Source organism: Gadus macrocephalus, chromosome 1 (assembly GCF_031168955.1).
Source record: "Gadus macrocephalus chromosome 1, ASM3116895v1".
Taxonomy (NCBI): domain Eukaryota; kingdom Metazoa; phylum Chordata; class Actinopteri; order Gadiformes; family Gadidae; genus Gadus; species Gadus macrocephalus.
The window spans coordinates 2,580,099-2,597,929 of NC_082382.1; the positions used below are offsets into that span (position 1 = coordinate 2,580,099).

General features: G+C 48.7%; 1 protein-coding gene across 2 annotated transcripts in view; it reads right to left on the reverse strand.

Annotated features, from left to right (window-relative positions):
* The window catches only part of LOC132465764 (integrin alpha-5-like), a 35,808-nt gene extending 18,508 nt beyond the window's left edge, over positions 1–17,300 (reverse strand). The window contains exons 1-16 of one of the 2 annotated variants that reach the window (XM_060062537.1): positions 16,661–17,293; positions 13,120–13,238; positions 10,473–10,573; positions 10,166–10,289; positions 9,931–9,992; positions 9,770–9,815; positions 9,472–9,597; positions 8,660–8,704; positions 8,365–8,408; positions 8,166–8,222; positions 4,856–4,908; positions 4,041–4,249; positions 1,747–1,944; positions 1,625–1,670; positions 1,413–1,526; positions 440–495 (exon numbers count right to left, since the gene is read on the reverse strand). In XM_060062537.1, coding sequence (XP_059918520.1) covers positions 440–495; positions 1,413–1,526; positions 1,625–1,670; positions 1,747–1,944; positions 4,041–4,249; positions 4,856–4,908; positions 8,166–8,222; positions 8,365–8,408; positions 8,660–8,704; positions 9,472–9,597; positions 9,770–9,815; positions 9,931–9,992; positions 10,166–10,289; positions 10,473–10,573; positions 13,120–13,238; positions 16,661–16,866 — 1,606 coding nt within the window. In that variant the 5' untranslated portion in view covers positions 16,867–17,293. Of the gene's footprint in view, positions 1–439; positions 496–1,412; positions 1,527–1,624; positions 1,671–1,746; positions 1,945–4,040; positions 4,250–4,855; positions 4,909–8,165; positions 8,223–8,364; positions 8,409–8,659; positions 8,705–9,471; positions 9,598–9,769; positions 9,816–9,930; positions 9,993–10,165; positions 10,290–10,472; positions 10,574–13,119; positions 13,239–16,660 lie in introns of both variants that reach the window. The other variant, XM_060062548.1, reaches the window with a different exon arrangement.
* Between the last annotated feature and the right edge of the window lie 531 nt (positions 17,301–17,831).

The following is a 17,831-nucleotide window of genomic DNA, read 5'->3' on the forward strand; positions in this document are numbered from 1 at the left end:
TGGGCCAATTAGAAGCCACACAAATTCATATCAAGTGATGAACAGAAAATTCGACAAATTACAAAGCAATGTGATTTTTATTAGTATTTTCTTGATTCGTGATAGGCCAATGATCTTTGTAGGTCCCAATAAATCACATTGTTTTGGGCCTACACCTATCGGGGGTCCTATCATGAGCCAGTATAGAAAAAAAAAAAATACTAATAATACTGCTTCTCATAATAGGCCCTGGGGCTTCAGCCCAGGTAAGGTGTGTGTGGTTGTGTCTGGTGTGTGTGTGTGGTGTGTGTGTGTGTGTGTGTGTGTGTCTGTGTGTGTGTGTGTGTGTGTGTGTGTGTGTGTGTGTGTGTGTGTGTGTGTGTGTGTGTGTGTGTGTGTGTGTGTGTGTGTGTGTGTGTGTGTGTGTGTGTGTGTGTGTGTGTGTGTGTGTGTGTCTCACCTATATTAGAGGGAAGGTGTTTCCCATCAGCTACCAGACAAAAGTTGAGCTCAATGCTGCAGATGGAAGATATGATCACATCAGGACTTTAACACACATTCATTATGAAGCCATCTTTACATACACAGACTCACACAAACGCAAGTACATGCACACTCATGGCTCAGTATTGAGGACAGACAAGCAGACAGGTAGACAGGCAGACATGTAGGCAGGCAGACAGCCAGTCAGACAGATGGGCAGACATTTTCTCTCTCATCTTTTCACTTTACACTCAACCTTGAGCCGTTTCTACTTTCCAAGACAAACCAAACCCGAACCCACAGAGAAGTACACAATGTGCTCTTGTACCTTCTGACGTACCGGCCATTTGGCCATTCCCCCCTCCCCCCCTCACTCAAAGAGTTCGGTCTAAATTGTAAGTTTAGACTGAGGTTGCAGAAAAAGCTCATCCAGCAGAGGGGATAAGTTAGCTTTACTGGCTCTAGAAATAAGTGTGTTCTGCCTGGATGGGAACCTGGAAAGTTTTAAAAAAATCCACTCAATCGACATTTTCATTTGGAGAGCATTGGAAAAATCTAAATTAAACTAAGATGACATCAGCAACTGCAGACCGTAGGGACTCCCTTACATTGAGAGCTCTTAAAGTGGAGAGCTCTTAGAGATCAGTCTCCTACTGACAGAGCTCTTATAGATCAGTATCCTACTGACAGAGCTCTTCTAGATCAGTCTCATACTGACAGAGCTCTTATAGATCAGTCTCTTACTGACAGAGCTCTTAGAGATCAGTATCCTACTGACTGAGCTCTTAGAGATCAGTCTCTTACTGACAGAGCTCTTAAAGATCAGACTTTTACTGACAGAGCTCTTAAAGCGGCAGGTGTTGTATATCTACCCATCATTTCACCCCAGGGCACAGTGAATTCAACATAAGATATGGAGCCATAATAACAGATGTAATGAAGGTCTGTACCAGGATGTGGCGATGGTGTGGTTTCCATCAAACACCTGGCAGGTCTTCTCCTCTGGGTTGAACATGTGGGGAAGAACTGTGAGGGACGCACTGGTGTTTACTATTGGCCGGGCCCTAATGAAAACAAAACAGAGCATTCTAGGAGAATCAGAACTCATTGGGAATACTGGAAGGCAGGATGAGCGTGTGTTAGGTGTTTTTGGTTCACACACCTGTACAGCACTGCCTTGTCCGCCCCAAAGGCACCCACGATGAAATCTAAAGGGAGTAGGACGGGGAGTTAGAACGAGGAATGAAAACCTTTTGTTTGTTAAATAATCTTTTAAAAAGGTACCTGGATAGCCATTTTGGTCAAGGTCTGCGTTGCCACGGATGGCGTAGCCGAAGCTGGCGGGGAAAGAAGAAGAAGTGGAAGCCCATTTTCCAGAGAGCGTCTGAGTGGGCGTGTCTCTGAGGCCCCCTTGGTATCCGTTGTAAATAAGGACCAATCCCTGCTGGTCTTCTCCTCCGTAGGGACAGCCCACCGCCATGTCTGTCAAACAACGTCATTCAGAGGCCTGACACATAATCCTCTCCACCTCATCCCTAACTCTCCACCTCAAGCTGGTGTGTAGTGAGCGTTCTGGCACCGATTGGCTGCCGTGCATCACCCAAGTGGGTGCTACATATTGGTGGTGGTTAGTGAGGTCCCCCCTTCACTTTAGGCGTCTTTGAGTGTTATTAATTATTATTATTATTCATGTTTAACCTCTGTTTTCCTTTTATTCCTAGTCTGTTTTACATAGTTTTGAATGATGACTATATGCTCTGTAAGGTGACCTTGGGTGTCTTGAAAGGCGCCTCTAAATTAAATGTATTATTATTATTATTATTATTATAACTCCTGACTTCACCTGTGGTTACCGTCAAGGTTAGAAACATACAAACATAATAATAACAATACTACAAACAGAGGATACAGATACAGAAATACAGAATACAATAAATAAGTATACACACCAAAATGAACAGTTAATATTAAAGGTCCCATGGCATGAAAATCTCACTTTATGAGGTTTTCTAACATGAATATGAGTTCCCCTAGCCTGCCTATGGCCCCCAGTGGCTAAAACTTGCTTTCGGTTTAAAACGAGCACTAGGTGTTCTGCTCGCCTTTGAAATGACGAGGCTCAAGCGCGCTGACATGTCGTCATAAAGGATCTAAGCTCCTCCCCTTTCTCTGCCTTGCCCGCCCAGAGAATTTGGCCCGCCAATGAGACACGACCGTGCGAGCGCCACATGTGTGTGTGTGTGTGTGTGTGTGTGTGATTACACACACTCTAACGCAAGTGTTTGTTGTTGGTGTTATGGCGCATACCACGTCGGTTCTTTGACGTCTCTTGTATTACCACAACGAGACTGTAGTTGGGGTTATCTCAGCCATGGTTGAGAACGAATTGGGGGAAAGGAACTTTGGCTTTGACTCCCTGAAGTACATGAACTGCGACATGCTGCATGCCGCGGGTTGACGCAAGGCACCACCGCGTGAAGCACCACCGCCCGGCAGCGGGCAGCCGGCAGCAGGCAGCACGCGTTTCAGTGTACTTCAGATTGATGTGGAAGTGGAAGAACCAGAGACGTTGGAGAACCCGACGAAGTCGTTTGTGATTCATAATATCGTCTGGAGGCGCACACAGCTTTTGACCGTGATAATATGTATTATATGATATAGATATCTATTATATGATATTATTTAGATATAGAGCTCCAGGACTGTAACGCAATTGTTGTACACTTCCTTGTTAATTGGATAACCGTTCTGCTGTTGGTGTTATGGCGCATAACACGTCGGACTGTCGTCTCTGGTATTTCCGCAATGAGACTCGTGGTGGGGGTTATCTCAGCCATGGATATAGGTGATATGATATGGATATCTATGTATAATATGATATTATTTAGATATAGTGCTCCAGGACTCCTGTGTGTTCTAGAATATTTACAGAACACGGCTAAAGGCTGTGTGCGCCTCGCCATTGCGATACAGCCACTGTAGAACAGAGCGCATGGTACCGTCGCTGCAAGCTGCTCAGGCCACACCCCCACCCTCCTCCTTGAACCGCCTCTCTCCCCCTCCTTTGCATTAAAGCTACAGACACCGAAACGGCGAATCTTGGGAAAGCTCAATGTGCGACTGGCTCGTAGTGGCTGTAATTCTGCACCACGGCTGAATTTCGGGAACGTCTTCAAATGTGTGTTTGACGCCTACTAATATCTATATTAAAGCATCCATAGTAGCATGCCATGGGATCTTTCAATGAAGAATGATTTACTTATAAAGCCTTAACCCTGGTCCCTTAACTATAAAGAGAGGGGGCCTTAACCTGGGTCCCTTAACTATAAAGAGAGGGGGCCTTAACCTGGGTCCCTTAACTATAAAGAGAGGGGGCCTTAACCCTGGTCCCTTAACTATAAAGAGAGGGGGCCTTAACCTTGGTCCCTTAACTATAAAGAGAGGGGGCCTTAACCTGGGTCCCTTAACTATAAAGAGAGGGGGCCTTAACCCTGGTCCCTTAACTATAAAGAGAGGGGGCCTTAACCCTGGTAGCTTAACTATAAAGTGGCATGTCGACCAGGTTCTCCTCCACCTACCGTTGAAGCCATCTTGGTCGAGGTCCCCAAGGGGGGCCAGAGAGCTCCCGAAGCGGCTGAAGGGCCCGGGGCCACTCAGAGGGGGTAGACTGGTCTCCAGCAGCAGGGGGGCCCTCTGAAGGTAAACATAGACGCGGCCCAGCTCCTGCAGACGGCCATCTGGCTCCCGCCGCATGAACATAGGGGCCCCAACCACCAGGTCGTCCAGACTGGGGACCAGGAGAAGAGGAGGAGGAGGAGGAGGAGGAGGAGGAGGAGGAGGAGGAGAGGGAGGAGAGGAGAGGGAGGAGAAGAAGAGGAGAGGAGAGGAGGTGATGAGGAGGAGAAGGAGAGGAGAGCAGGAAGAAGAGGAGAGGAGAGGAGAGGAGAGGAGAGGAGAGGAGAGGAGAGGAGAGGAGAGGAGAGGAGAGGAGAGGAGAGGAGGAGATGAGACCAAGAAGAAGAGGAAGAGGAAAGGAGGGGAGGTGATGAGGAGGAGAAGGAGAGGAGAGGAGTTGAAGAGGAGGAGAAGGAGAGGAGACCAAGAAGAAGAAGAAGAGAAGGAGGAAGAGGAGGAAAAGGAGAAAAAAGAGAAAACGATAGAGGAGAACAAAATGAGGAGGAGCAAAAGGTAATGGTGTGAATTGTGAGACTCCTTCCATCCCGACCCGGGAGTCGGGGAATGAGTTTAGGAAGCAACTTCTCTTCATGCCTCACTTCTTTTTATTTTTCCATCTTTTCCTTCTTAAAGAGACAGCCGCATATTCTCCCATCCTCCCCCTTCTACTGAAATAAGACTTGTTACACCTTGATCTCCCCCCCCCCCCCCGGCTCACCCGTCACTGTTGATGTCGGTCACGGCCACAGCGTAGCCGAAGTAGGAGCCCATCTGGAACGCATCAAAGGCATAGAGTTAGAGCGCCGGCCTGTAATCACACGTGAGGAGGGAGGAGGGCCAGGGGTCTCTGGTCATCTCCATCTCGTTTTCCCTATGTCACTAAGATGGATTTGTCTATTCTTAATCTCTCTCTCTCTCTCTCTCTCTCTCTCTCTCTCTCTCTCTCTCTCTCTCTCTCTCTCTCTCTCTCTCTCTCTCTCTCTCTCTCTCTCTCTCTCACCACTACCCACTGAGACTCTCTCTTGGACTCTTGATCTCCTCAAGCTTTTGCTCAGCTCTTCAACTCTGTGTTCCACAGGCGTCAGGCGTCAGGCGCCAGGGGTCCCTATGATGTTGTGTGAGTGGCCCCTGTGACGGTCACAAGGGCCCCTGTGACGCTGTATGAGTGGCCCCTGTGACGGTGTGTGAGGGGCCCCTGTGACGGTGTCAGGGGCCCCTGTGACGTCGTGTAAGGGACCCCTGTGACGTGTGTGAGGGGCCCCTGTGATGTGTCAGGGGCCCGTGTGACGTGTCAGGAGCCCCTGTGACGGTATCAGAGGCCCCTGCGACGGTGTGTGAGGGGCCCCTGTGACGGTGTGGGAGGGGCCCCTGTGATTGTGTGTGAGGGCCCTTGTGACGGTGTGTGAGGGCACTTGTGACAATGTGTGAGGGCACTTGAGACGGTGTTTGAGGGGCCCTGGTGACAGCCTAAATGGAGCGCCCATGGGACTTAGGTCTGTGGCAGCTTTGTGTTTCAGCATCTCAGACCAAAGAGGGTCGTGGCTCCACTTCCTGTGGTGAGCGTCACATCAGAGTGATGTGCGGACCACATGAGCTCCCCAGAGAGTTTGGTCACTCCAATAAAAATAAGAAAGCAGAGTCTCTCTGCTACAGACACGTTTAAAACTACACATGTATACACTCACGCACAGACAAACACACACACACACACACACATACACATTATCTTGATTACGAAGAATTCCTTCTCTCTCTCTCTCTCTCTCTCTCTCTCTCTCACTCCCTCCCTCCCTCCCTCCCTCCCTCCTGGTGTGTTTATGCAGCTGAACTGGACAATACAGTCCAGGGTCCCGTTTCCCGAAAGCATCTTTAGCCTAAGTGGATCGCAGAGTGGGTCGTACGAGCATTGTACAGTTTTCACACCGTTTCCCGAAAGCATCTTTGGTAACGAACCTCTTAAAAACGCTTACGAGTCACGAGTAGCTAACGAGTGCTCCAGGGTACTCGTAGGACGCTAAGAGCCTCGTTAGCCTACTACAGCCTCAGTGGCGTAACCAGCGGACATTCCTAGTATTGGATGCGTTTTATTATAACACATTGGTAATGGTGTATCACGTGCGACTGAGCCTAATGTGGGCCATTATGTTCTTAGTTTGAGAGAGACAGTCCAGGAAATGTTTGAGCAGGCAGGGCAAATAAAATGTGTGAGAGAAAGTGGGGGGGATTTGTGCAGACTGACAAAGGCTACTCATAAAACATAGCCTAAAATAATGTAATGTAATAATGTAAAATAAAAAAATAATAAAATTATTATTTATAAAAATATAAAAAAAAATGCAAAGGAGCAGGCAAAAGGCTGGGATATGGTGGGGATTGGTCACGTTGACGGGAATGTTTAGTGACATGTGGGAGGGTGGAGGGGGTTAAAAAAAAGTCTCAATCACTCTTCGACGTGCATGAAAACCAGCCGCGTAGTTATGAGGGAGGCCGCCCTCACACCGATCTTCCTCGTCGTCATCGTCCTCAATGTCCTCCGGTTCAACCAAAGCTACCCCAGCCTTAGCTGCAACATAGCTGTCACACATATCACAGCGCATGACTTGGCCGGCGAAAACTGGAGCCCTCCGCTGGACTTGTGAAGGCATCTAAAGCGCAACTTCCACCTCCGCGCTCAGGATGAGAACTGATATATATGTCGGCCTTGGCTTAATCAATTGTGTTTTAATATCTTTAGCATTCATATTATTGTAATCTATTCTTTTCGTAGGCTACTCTGCGGTTGGCCTTGATGGGGAGATATTTTAACCCTTTTTAACCCCATTTTCTTCCGACATTCCTGCGTCTCCCCCTGCGTCATAGCCCGTTTCAGCACCATGTCAGTGGACAGGTACAATCCTACGTTCATCTTGAGTGCAGCGAATGCGCGTTCACGTTAAGAGGAGTTTCGGGAAACGCTCCAAAGAAATTATCGATGGTTCGAAAGATCCACCTTTCGAACCATCTTACGAGCGAAGATCCATCGATATCGGGAAACGGGGCCCAGGCCCCCTGGACTGATTGACTGACAGTGCCTCACCCCCTGGGGGTTCGTAGAGGAATGACTTTTCATCAGCCTCGCCTCAGAACAGAGACCATCATGCACACTCCACTAACCACTGCTCACATGTAATAAGGGGCTGGTGTATGTGTGTGCGTTTGCTTGTTTTAATGTGTGTATATCTGTGTGTATGTGTGTTGTTTGTGTGTGAATGTATTTGTATTTGGTTCCCTGTCTCAATGTGTGTGTGATCTGTCGTATCTCTTACCATGACCTTTGGCCTTAGCTTCCCTAACCCTGTATAACGGCCTCTCTGAGCAGCAGGGAGAGAGAGAAAGGGATTGTTGTCAGGCTACAGGCTACCGTTCTGCTGGCCACCCTCTGCTCATCATACCCATACGCTGTGAGACGGCTGACCTCTGAATTCAACTGGCCCAAGATATATCCACAGAGCAAATTCCTCCATACTCTGTCCACTCTCTGTACACACACTCCAGCACACTCTTTCTCTCACAGCCAAGCATGCACGTGCGCACAAACAGACCCAGCCATACACGCACACACATATCTAAATACACACACACACACACTCACACACATACAAACACACAGTCATCACATACACAGACATGACCTGTGTATGAAGTGATGAGGGTGAGTGAGGTGAACACTGAGGTTCACCTAGACTCTGCATAGCCCCCTCCCTCCCCTCCTACTTATTGTATGTCGTACGTCCTGGCACTTAATGTGCGCACTTGTTTGTATGTCGTATTTAGTTTTAGTACTTAGTTGTGTAGCATGGATTATGGGTTAACCTAGCAATTGTTATTGCTTTGCCATTGGTTCTATGAACATCCTTACTGTACCGACAGCCTTTATTGTTGTTTCTCCTGATTCTGACAAATGGACATATTGTAAGTCGCTTTGGAACAGCATCTGCTAAATGCCCTAAATGTTTATGCAAATGAAAGTTACGTGGGTCCTGCTGTACCTGCTCTCCTGTCAGGTTGAGCACCGAGGTCAGGCTCCGCCCGTCCAGGATGGACACCTGCGGGGACCAGGGCAGAGAGTCGTCTGTTAGAGTGGCGGTACCATGAGGCCATGTCATCTACAGTACTGGCCTGGGGCCGGGAGGTCACACCACGCTACCAACTGCTGCTGTGTGTGAATAACATGTAGGGATGTTTTACCAAGCCATACAGCATTAGTCCTTTAGGGACTCCCGCTACAATATCTGGTAAAAAAGAAACACAAGGGGAAACACAAGTTCAGACAAAAGAACCTCAAGTCATGTTTTCAAATATAGATCATAGTTATAGATTGATTGTGGAGCTCGATCTTAATAGAATATGTTGTCCCTCTTCATTAAAATGGGGGATTTCTTTGTTGTTGAAGTGAGTGGCCCATGTGTTTACGCTAATCGGAGTTCAGTCATCCCCACCCCCCCCCCCCCCCCCCCCCCCCCACTGTAAATATGAGCCTCACCTTCGACATTGTCCCCACTGAACTCTCCAGCCGACACAGAGTAACCTAGAGAACAAGACACACACAGAACAGCACGCATGCATACACACACGCACACGCACACACATGCACACACACACACAAACGCATACACACACAAACATGCCCACACACGCACGCACACGCACACACACGCATGCAGGCACATATGCACACATTAGAATTGTGGGTGGTCACATAGGTGTTTAGATACGGGGTTAGGGTGTCATCATCATTCATATAAATTTAATATAAATTGAAAAATCGCTGGCCAGCCCATTCCTCTCTCTTTGATTACAGCTCCCACCATGCTAACTCCCACCCACCACACAGAGCTACACTACCTCGCGTCACAGATTTAAACAGCCGGTCTGAGTGGACAGAACACTCTTGTTGAGGCACAGAAGGCCTTTCCATGAACCTACCAACACAAGCCCATTACAAGGTGTCTGGTCCGCACCACAGACTGTTAAGGTCTGGATCCTCTGAGATCAGCTGTGTCCCTCTAATCTCCCACACCTCTTCAGGCACAAGCTACCAAAAGCAGAGGCTTCCTTTGGCATAACAGAAGCCAGGTATCTGAACCAAAATCTCCTTCCTCACTACTTTGTTCAAGGGGAAGCAAATCAAATCTTTTTGCAATTGAATATTTGGTGTACCAAACCATGTACCGTGGACCAAACATGAGCTATTTCAACATAAGTGAAGCCTTGTGGTTATGTGGAAGACTGCATCATCAGTCTTGATGTGGTCCACATACACATGGTGATTTAGATGGTAAACAAAGCAGTTACCCTGGTAACTGTCGTCGTAGCAGCCCTGGGCCTGTCTGGTCTGAATCTGCCCGGCGACAGACAGCAGGAAGTAGGACGGGTAGTAGGCCTTGACGATGTCTTCTGGGGTGGCTGAGATCACCTGACCTAAGGGGGGGTAAAAGGTCAAGGGTTAACACAATAGGCACGACTCCTGACCTCCTGTCGTCATCTGACAGGCGGTGTCACCCGTGTCAGGAGAGACGCTCTCTGACACAAATCAAGAGGACCTGGTCCCGTTCAACAACCACACAATGAAAGATAGCACTTCTCTGCTCACCTTGCCAATAAAAACTTCCTGGCCCTCCAAGCAAAACCTTTCCTTCCTGCAACACAAAACATGCAACACACTTTTATTATTACGCATCATCCAATAACGTCAGAAATCAGAAGATCTGGGAGATACCAAACACAGAGGGTGTTCTTTGCTTTCGTCCTCACCTTGGTGAAGTCTGCGCTGAATCCCCCCTGGCAGTAGCCCTGGCCTGCAGGCCCGTGGCGCTCTGAGGTCACAGGAAGAACCAGAATAAGAGACGCATGAAGCACAGGTCGGCCCCCGGCCATCGAGCTACTACAGCTGACGAGAACACTGGGGTTGGGCCAACGACCTGCCGGCCTCATGAGTCGAAGACTTGCCGGGATCATGAGCTGACATCTCCCCGCTACAGTACCGTACCTGTCCGACAGGGGGCATACTCCACAAAGGTCCTGAGGCCGTCCACTGAGAGGTAGCAGGTGCCGGTGGCGTCGGAGAAGGGCGTGTCGTGCTCCGTTCTCCAGTAGTACCGGGGAGCACAGGCCTGGAGACACAAGCCACACATGTTACCCTTAAGCATGAGCACACAGCAGTATGTTACACTTAAGCATGAGCACACAGCAGTATGATACACTTAAGCAGTATTCTCATGCTTAATTATCAGTACAGTGTTGTGGTTGGAGTGAGGGCTTACCAGTACAGTGTTATGGTGGGAGAGAGGGCTTACCAGTACAGTGTTGTGGTGGGAGCGCACCACGGCCCCGAACCACTGGTGGGACTTGAACTCTACCTGCGTGTCGACCTCGTTCATCTCAAAGGAGCGGTCACCTGATGGGGGCACAACACACCTCTCTCAGTTTAGCGATGTCAGCCACCAAGGTCACTGCATGTGCCAGGTCAAGCACTGGTCTTGGACGGGTTTCAGTGTGATAGAGTCCTCCGGAGACCACTGAGCTGGGTTTGCCTCCTTTTCCCAGACTGCAGGCCTTATTAGAGATTGACTGACATGCCTAAACTAACTCAGTTTGGCAGCCACAATGCCTTTCTTTAATGCCAAGCACGCTTTGAGCTTATAATGATTAACAGGTAAATAGTAGGCAGCTATTATGCGCTGCTTTTTTTACTTTTGCAAAAAAGCATGCGTTTAAACTACCCTGTTTTTGATTGTATCATGATGTCTTATATCTGAGACCTTTTACAAGTTTACCCTCTGTGTTTTCTTTACAGGATTATGGTATGAGACTCTAATCCATCCATGCTCCTGTCACACACACACACACACACACACACACACACACACACACACACACACACACACACACACACACACACACACACACACACACACACACACACACACACACACACACACACACACACATCCACCCCCACACCAGGGCGTCAGACGGCGTTGTTTATGTAAGCCAAAGAGTCGTAGCTCATGCTGTCTGAGGAGCTGGTGGGCGGTGTGGGTGAGGAGGTAACGGGAATCATAAGTGTGTTCTTTGGCGGTTTTTAAACCTGTCCATCCAAAAGCAGAGCTGCGATATTAGTCAACATATTCAACAATGTGATGCCAGTATCAATGTTGCGTACAATTAGTACGAAGGACCAAGGACATTTTAAAGTACTACTAAAGCTTAGATCTAGGAGGGACTGGGTGGAAGGACAGTTCTGTAACCGGTACGTTCCAGATGTTATGTTCCAGATGCTTTGGAGGGCAGAGTAGACAACCAGCCTGGTTAAATGAGGGTCAAGACGTTATGAAGGGTCAAGATGTTATTCAAGCCTAACAATCTTATAATAAATAGCCTTTCAAATCCAGCCAGAGTAAGAAGTGCACCAAGCCAGCACATCATTCACATTACTAACAGGAGCCGTCTCTTTAAAGTGGTGAGCGTGAGTAGTGGTGTGATGGTGATGGATGAGCGGCCCTGGGACCGGTCTGGCAGCAGGGCCTGGACTGTGTCCCCCTCACACATCCTACAGACTACCAGGGACACAGCCCTCCCACCACCTCGGAGAGAAGCTTTGTGTGTGTGTGTGTGTGTGTGTGTGTGTGTGTGTGTGTGTGTGTGTGTGTGTGTGTGTGTGTGTGTGTGTGTGTGTGTGTGTGTGTGTGTGTGTGTTTGGTGCGTGGGCGTGTGTGCGTGTGTTTGTGTGTGTGTGTGTGTGCGCGTGTGTGGGTTTGTGTGTGTTCTAACAGGTTGTGTACGTGCACACGTTTGCACACATATGTGTCTGTGTGTGATTTCATGCGTACACAACCCCATGGCTGCACTAGGTTGTTAGTCACTGAGCATACACACGTTGGTCCACCAAATTGTAACCCCCCAGTCCCAGCAGACGCCCACGCCATGTGAGTGTGTGGTATTTGAGCACGCACAGGATAACACAGGATAACACACGGCCCTCTGAACCAGCAGCCCCTTATCTCTTATCTCTTCCTGTCTATCTTCTGAGGGACACAGTTATTTTTCTGGGCTGACAGAGGGGCAGCCCCAGTCCTCAGGGGCCCTCAGGGGTCATGGTCCCCCAAAACGGCTGTGCTGGTTAAAGAGAGCCTCATGGGTACAAGCAAGGAAATGCAGGCTAGTTGGAAAGGCTGGCAAACACATCAACAGACAGTCAAACGCCCCAGGGGTGAGTCTTTACATGGGGGGAGTGGTGGGGGTGAAGGTTGTGGGGGAGGAGGTGCTGGTGGTGGGGATGGGGGGTGGGAAGAAGGTTTGGGGGGGGGATGCTAGCGGTGATGATGGTAGTGGGGAGGCGGTGGGGTGCTAGTTGTGGTGACGGTGGTGGGGGAGGGGGTGGGGTGCTGGCCTTGGTGACGGGGGGGAGTCAGCCCCCATTAAGCAGGGAAATGAGCATCAAAAGGCTGGCTTCAAGAGGCCGCCTCTGGCCTGCCTCTGACGGGCCAGAGGCAGGCCGGATCCAAGAGGCCGCCAGCAGGCCCTGGAGACACTGTGATGGGTGGTTAGAAACAGCTTAATGCTGCACCGCCCTGTGCCAAAGGCAGCTCAGTGAAAGTATAGTTTTGACCGTGGTTTGCAGACCGCCTCCTTCTGTGACCACCCTGAGGAGCTACTGATGGACCCTGGACCCAAAGAGTACTTGAAACTACTTGAATTAATCAAACCGTTCTCCTTTTCATGTCAAAGAGTTGTTGTTCTCCATTGGGGGAAGCTATGGGTCTTGACACACAGTTACCTATTCTTAACATCATGACAATTAACAACTATTCTTTGTTGTTTTAGTGTTTTGGCATTAATGTTCTGCTTCTCACGCAACTTATTTGACCTCCATGTGTACTTGTGTGGTGTTTTAGGAATCATGATGATTGATGAGTCTGACACACACAGGAGGCAGCCTACCTTGTTCATCAAAGTGGACGATGGTGCAATTCCCCTGGCTCCAAGGGCACAGGTAGACGGCTCCTCCCTCGGTGACGTTTGGCTGGCTGGTGTTGGCTTTGGGCGCACCAATCAGAACACTAGCATTGAGTTAAAAAACAAAATAACAAAGCCTTACATGGTATGACGAGCCAGGCGAACAGTTCATGACTAAAGAACGGCGTTGTGCAGATAGCTGGGGTCACCCCCTTAGAATATGGAGATGAGACCACAGAAACTATCATGAGAAACACATTGAGTGATGTGTGAGAGAGAGAGAGAGAGAGAGAGAGAGAGAGAGAGAGAGAGAGAGAGAGAGAGAGGGGGGGGGGGGGGAGATTGTGTTGATAGTGGTGTGTGTGTGTGTGTGTGTGTGTGTGTGTGTGTGTGTGTGTGTGTGTGTGTGTGTGTGTGTGTGTGTGTGTGTGTGTGTGTGTGTGTGCGTGTGTGTGTGTGTGTGTGTGTGTGCTGTACACATAGTAAACAAACACCTTATCGCTATCATCGCTGTGTTCCCCTCTATTTAGATCTGAACCCATACCCAGCCCATGTGCAGCCAGTGGATGGATAATGGCTACCAGCCCTCCTGTTTCTGAACACTGCTGCCACACACACACATATCTGGATAGCACCACTGGCTTGGCAGAAGTAGTTAAAGTTAAATTGGTTCCTGACTGGGAGCAGGCCTTTCCACGCACTATGATGTGCAATAGGATTCTTCTTTCAAAGCTTTCACCGCTCATGGAAGCTGTTCAGAAGAGGCAGCAAGGAGCTTTTGGGTGGGCTGCAGTTATTGCGAGTGGGCAAGATTCTTAAAAAGGTATAGTGTAAAAATGTGTTTCATTCCAAGAAGGACCCAAATAATGTTATTAATAAACAGAGTATATATTAAGTTATAACCCAATCCTTTGTCAAAGAAAAGCGATGACTGCCTTATAAGACCCAAAACGTGGAGCGCTTCCTTCTGGGTTTGGCTCATCGTCATGGAGCTGGTGGAGACCGGAATACCCTAAGACTAAGTCCATCAGCTCCCGCCCTCCTGGTACAAGACACTCTGCTGTCCATCAGCCTGTCATTGGCTGACCAAGCGGAGTGAGTGACAGGCATGACCAAAGGCGCATCAAACCGTGTTTCAGCACTGAGCAAGTAGAACCCCCCCATGTTTCAACAACCAGGGGTCCTGACATGTGAACAGAACAACAACAGACCTGGGGTCTGTCTTCTTCACGTCACATTTAAATGTACATTTAGTACATTTGTCAGAAGAAGGTGAAACAATATATCGCTGTCGGTACAGTAAGGATGTTCATAGAACCAAGTGCCAAGCACTTACAATCGCTAAGATAACCCATTCCCCGTACACAACAAAGACAGCTAGGTTAACATGCGACACAACTATGTACTTCGTACGGCTCGCGAGTGGCAACCTGAACCCGGCTAATTAAGGACATGCAGAGCACCTGAGGAACAGGTGGAGAAGCAGGGCTCGAATAGCCTGCTTCTCCACTCATTCTGGGCTCTCCCAGCCATGGGGCATCTGTACGGAGAAACCGGTCCTCGTGGGTGACGGGATTCCACCCATGAGGCCTGTGGGTTGTATTGTTGTATTGTTTTCCATATGAGACTTTGTTTAATTTAGGATTAAACATGCCTTTTTGGCTTTTTGCCAGCTATGTTGTGTCCTGTTTGGGAGGAGGTGGTTCGCTCAACGTGCCGGGTTGCCACATATGGTGGAGAATGCAGGCAACTTGACCGAGCTACGGACAATTTTTGAGTGGACGCCAACTACTAGCAGCCTCGACGCAGCCGGAGACGACGCAGCCGGAGACGAAGCAGCCGGAGACGAGGCAGCGGGAGACGAGGCAGCGGGAGACGAGGCAGCGGGCAACGCCGGCAGCAGAAACAGCTACGCTACGCGTAGGACCGCCGCTCCTCGAGAGGCCACCCGAGGCTTCTTCAAAAGGTGGAGGAGTGTGGCAACCCGGCCCGGGCCAATTGAGGACATGCAGAGCCCCTGAGGTACAGGTGGAGAAGCAGGGCTTGAATAGCGTATTCATTCGGGGCTCTCCCAGCCATGGGGATTCTGTACGGAGAGACCGGTCCTCGTGGGTGACAGGATTCCACCCACGGGGGATAGGGCCGTCGAGTCCTCCCAGGTTTTTTCGTTGTATTGTTTTCCGTATGAGACTTTGTTTCATTTAGGATTAAACATGCCTTTTTGGCTTTTTGCCAGCTATGTTGTGTCCTGTTTGGGAGGAGGTGGTTCGCTCACCGTGCCGGATTGCCACACCCTTTATTAACAGACATGTGCACTGATACACTGTCCTGCCCAGTGATAGCCCCCTATCAGGCAGTGAGTGGGCTGAAGGGTCCCCAGACCCTGAACAGGAACCTGACCTCAACATGTCAGCCGCTGCAGGAATTGCTTTTCAGCGACTCTACAGTATGAGTCACGACCACCAAACATCTGACCCGGGACAACCTCCACCCAAAACACTTGCCTCTTGTCTCCTAAAAATGCCTTATTAGCTTAGGCAGGGTGGGTGTGTGTGCATGCGCATGTTTGTGTACTATGTTGCCTTCTAAAAGCAGTAGATAGAATAAAATAATTACAATAAACAATACATTGATAGACAAGTGCAAAATAAGAGATAACCATGAATCTTAAAAGACTGGGTCCAGGGTTGTCTAATCAACAACCTGATAAGAATTAATGCTCACAATTACACCCTCCAATTATTATAAACAAATATCCTGTTGCTGGTGCTAACAATATTAAACCAACATCAAACTTTATTACAACTCAAGAGCTTATATCGAGTTAAAATTTAAGGAGGCCTAAAATGGTAATTCATTATTTAAATGTCATTTTTGTGTGCAGGAATGATTTGACTGTGGGTTGACTGTTAGGTGCTGTAATTCAATGACCTAATCAAGTATTGACTCATTTAGGATATTGTTGTCTCACTGTAATAATCTCATTAACGTCTAATCTCCCTTAGCCGCTAGCTGTTGTGCAGAGCTGACCTTTCATTTCTTCAATCCATTTTAGGGCAGTAAATATAAGCAAGTTTTAAAGGGGCTTTAAACTCGCAACCGGTGCGCGTCGGAAACAAACGGGTTTCGCGCGCTTTTCTGAACGTAAACATCAAAATCGGAAAATGCAATACGTTAACAAAATACCGCGAGAATATAGGCTGCCGTATAAAAGTTGCCTAAGAGCAGGTAGAATTTGCGTATCAGATTTCCGTGAGTTGTCCTACCCGTTAGTTTTCATTCGGACCTACACACATCATCACATACGATTTATTGTAACATAATTCCTTTAACTAACTAGGCCTATATTCGTTTATAATATATTATTATCTATAGGCTAATAAAATCATATATATATATATATATATATATATATATATATATATATATATATATATATATATATATATATATATATATATATATATATATATATATATATAATATTACTGCAGATACCTTAAAAAAAAAGGTAGGCCTATCTTACCTGGCTGGATTACTAAAGAAGTCCACAGAATAGCCGAAATAACTTCCCGCCGGTCCGGTGAAGGTAAGGCGCGTCTCAGTGTCGAGGTTAAAAGCGGCGCACAGCTGCGCCAAAATCACCACGAAAAGCACGACGGAAAGGCTGTGAGATATTCCACGCGGAGAGTAAACACACGGAACTTTAGCGAGTCGCTGTCCAGTTCCCATCTCTCTTGTGCGTCTTTTCTCTCATTGAGTAGCCGGGACGCAGAGCCAGGCAGCATCCGAGCGGTGGCTTGAGGGTTCGACTGTAGGCACGGAGCTTATGGAGACCACGATAGCCTTTCTTTCACTCGGGTTCCAGCAGTAGTAGCGCTCCTGGTCCAGAGCTGATGTTCAGGATAAGGCAGGGTGAGAGGGTTGGTAGGAGTGAGACGCAAGCAGACACACGCACACACGCGCACGCACGCACGCATATACACACGGGGCTACTGGGAAGGAGAGGGAAAGGAGAGGGGGCGTGTGGAGACTTTGGAGATCCCTTTGGGTGGAGCTTGAGATATTAAAACATTGAGATGTATCTGATCTTGTAAAGGCAAACGAAGGGAAGAGGAGACAGAAATACCCCTCAAACACATTGGTCTTTTATTTCCAGGAAACATCTGGATCATTCCCCCCTATATCATTCCCCCCAAATAAAAAAAATAAACAAATCACATCTGGATTTGTGAGTCTTTCAACTGTCTTTAAAAACTCATCGCAGCAGTCCCCTACTCCGCTACTCCTCTCCAGTCACCTCCTCCGCACCTCCTCTCACCAGGCACCTCCTCCGCACCTCCTCTCACCAGGCACCTCCTCTGCACCTCCTCTCACCAGGCACCTCCTCCTTACAGGCGCCTCCTCCTCCACCAGGCCCCTCCTCCACACCTCCTCTCACCAGGCACCTCCTCTGCACCTCCTCTCACCAGGCACCTCCTCCTTACAGGCGCCTCCTCCTCCACCAGGCCCCTCCTCTGCACCTCCTCCTCCACCAGACACCTCCTCCACACCTCCTCCTCACCAGACACCTCCTCCACACCTCCTCCTCACCAGGCACCTCCTCCTCACCAGACACCTCCTCCACACCTCCTCCTCACCAGGCACCTCCTCCACACCTCCTCCTCACCAGGCACCTCCTCCACACCTCCTCCTCA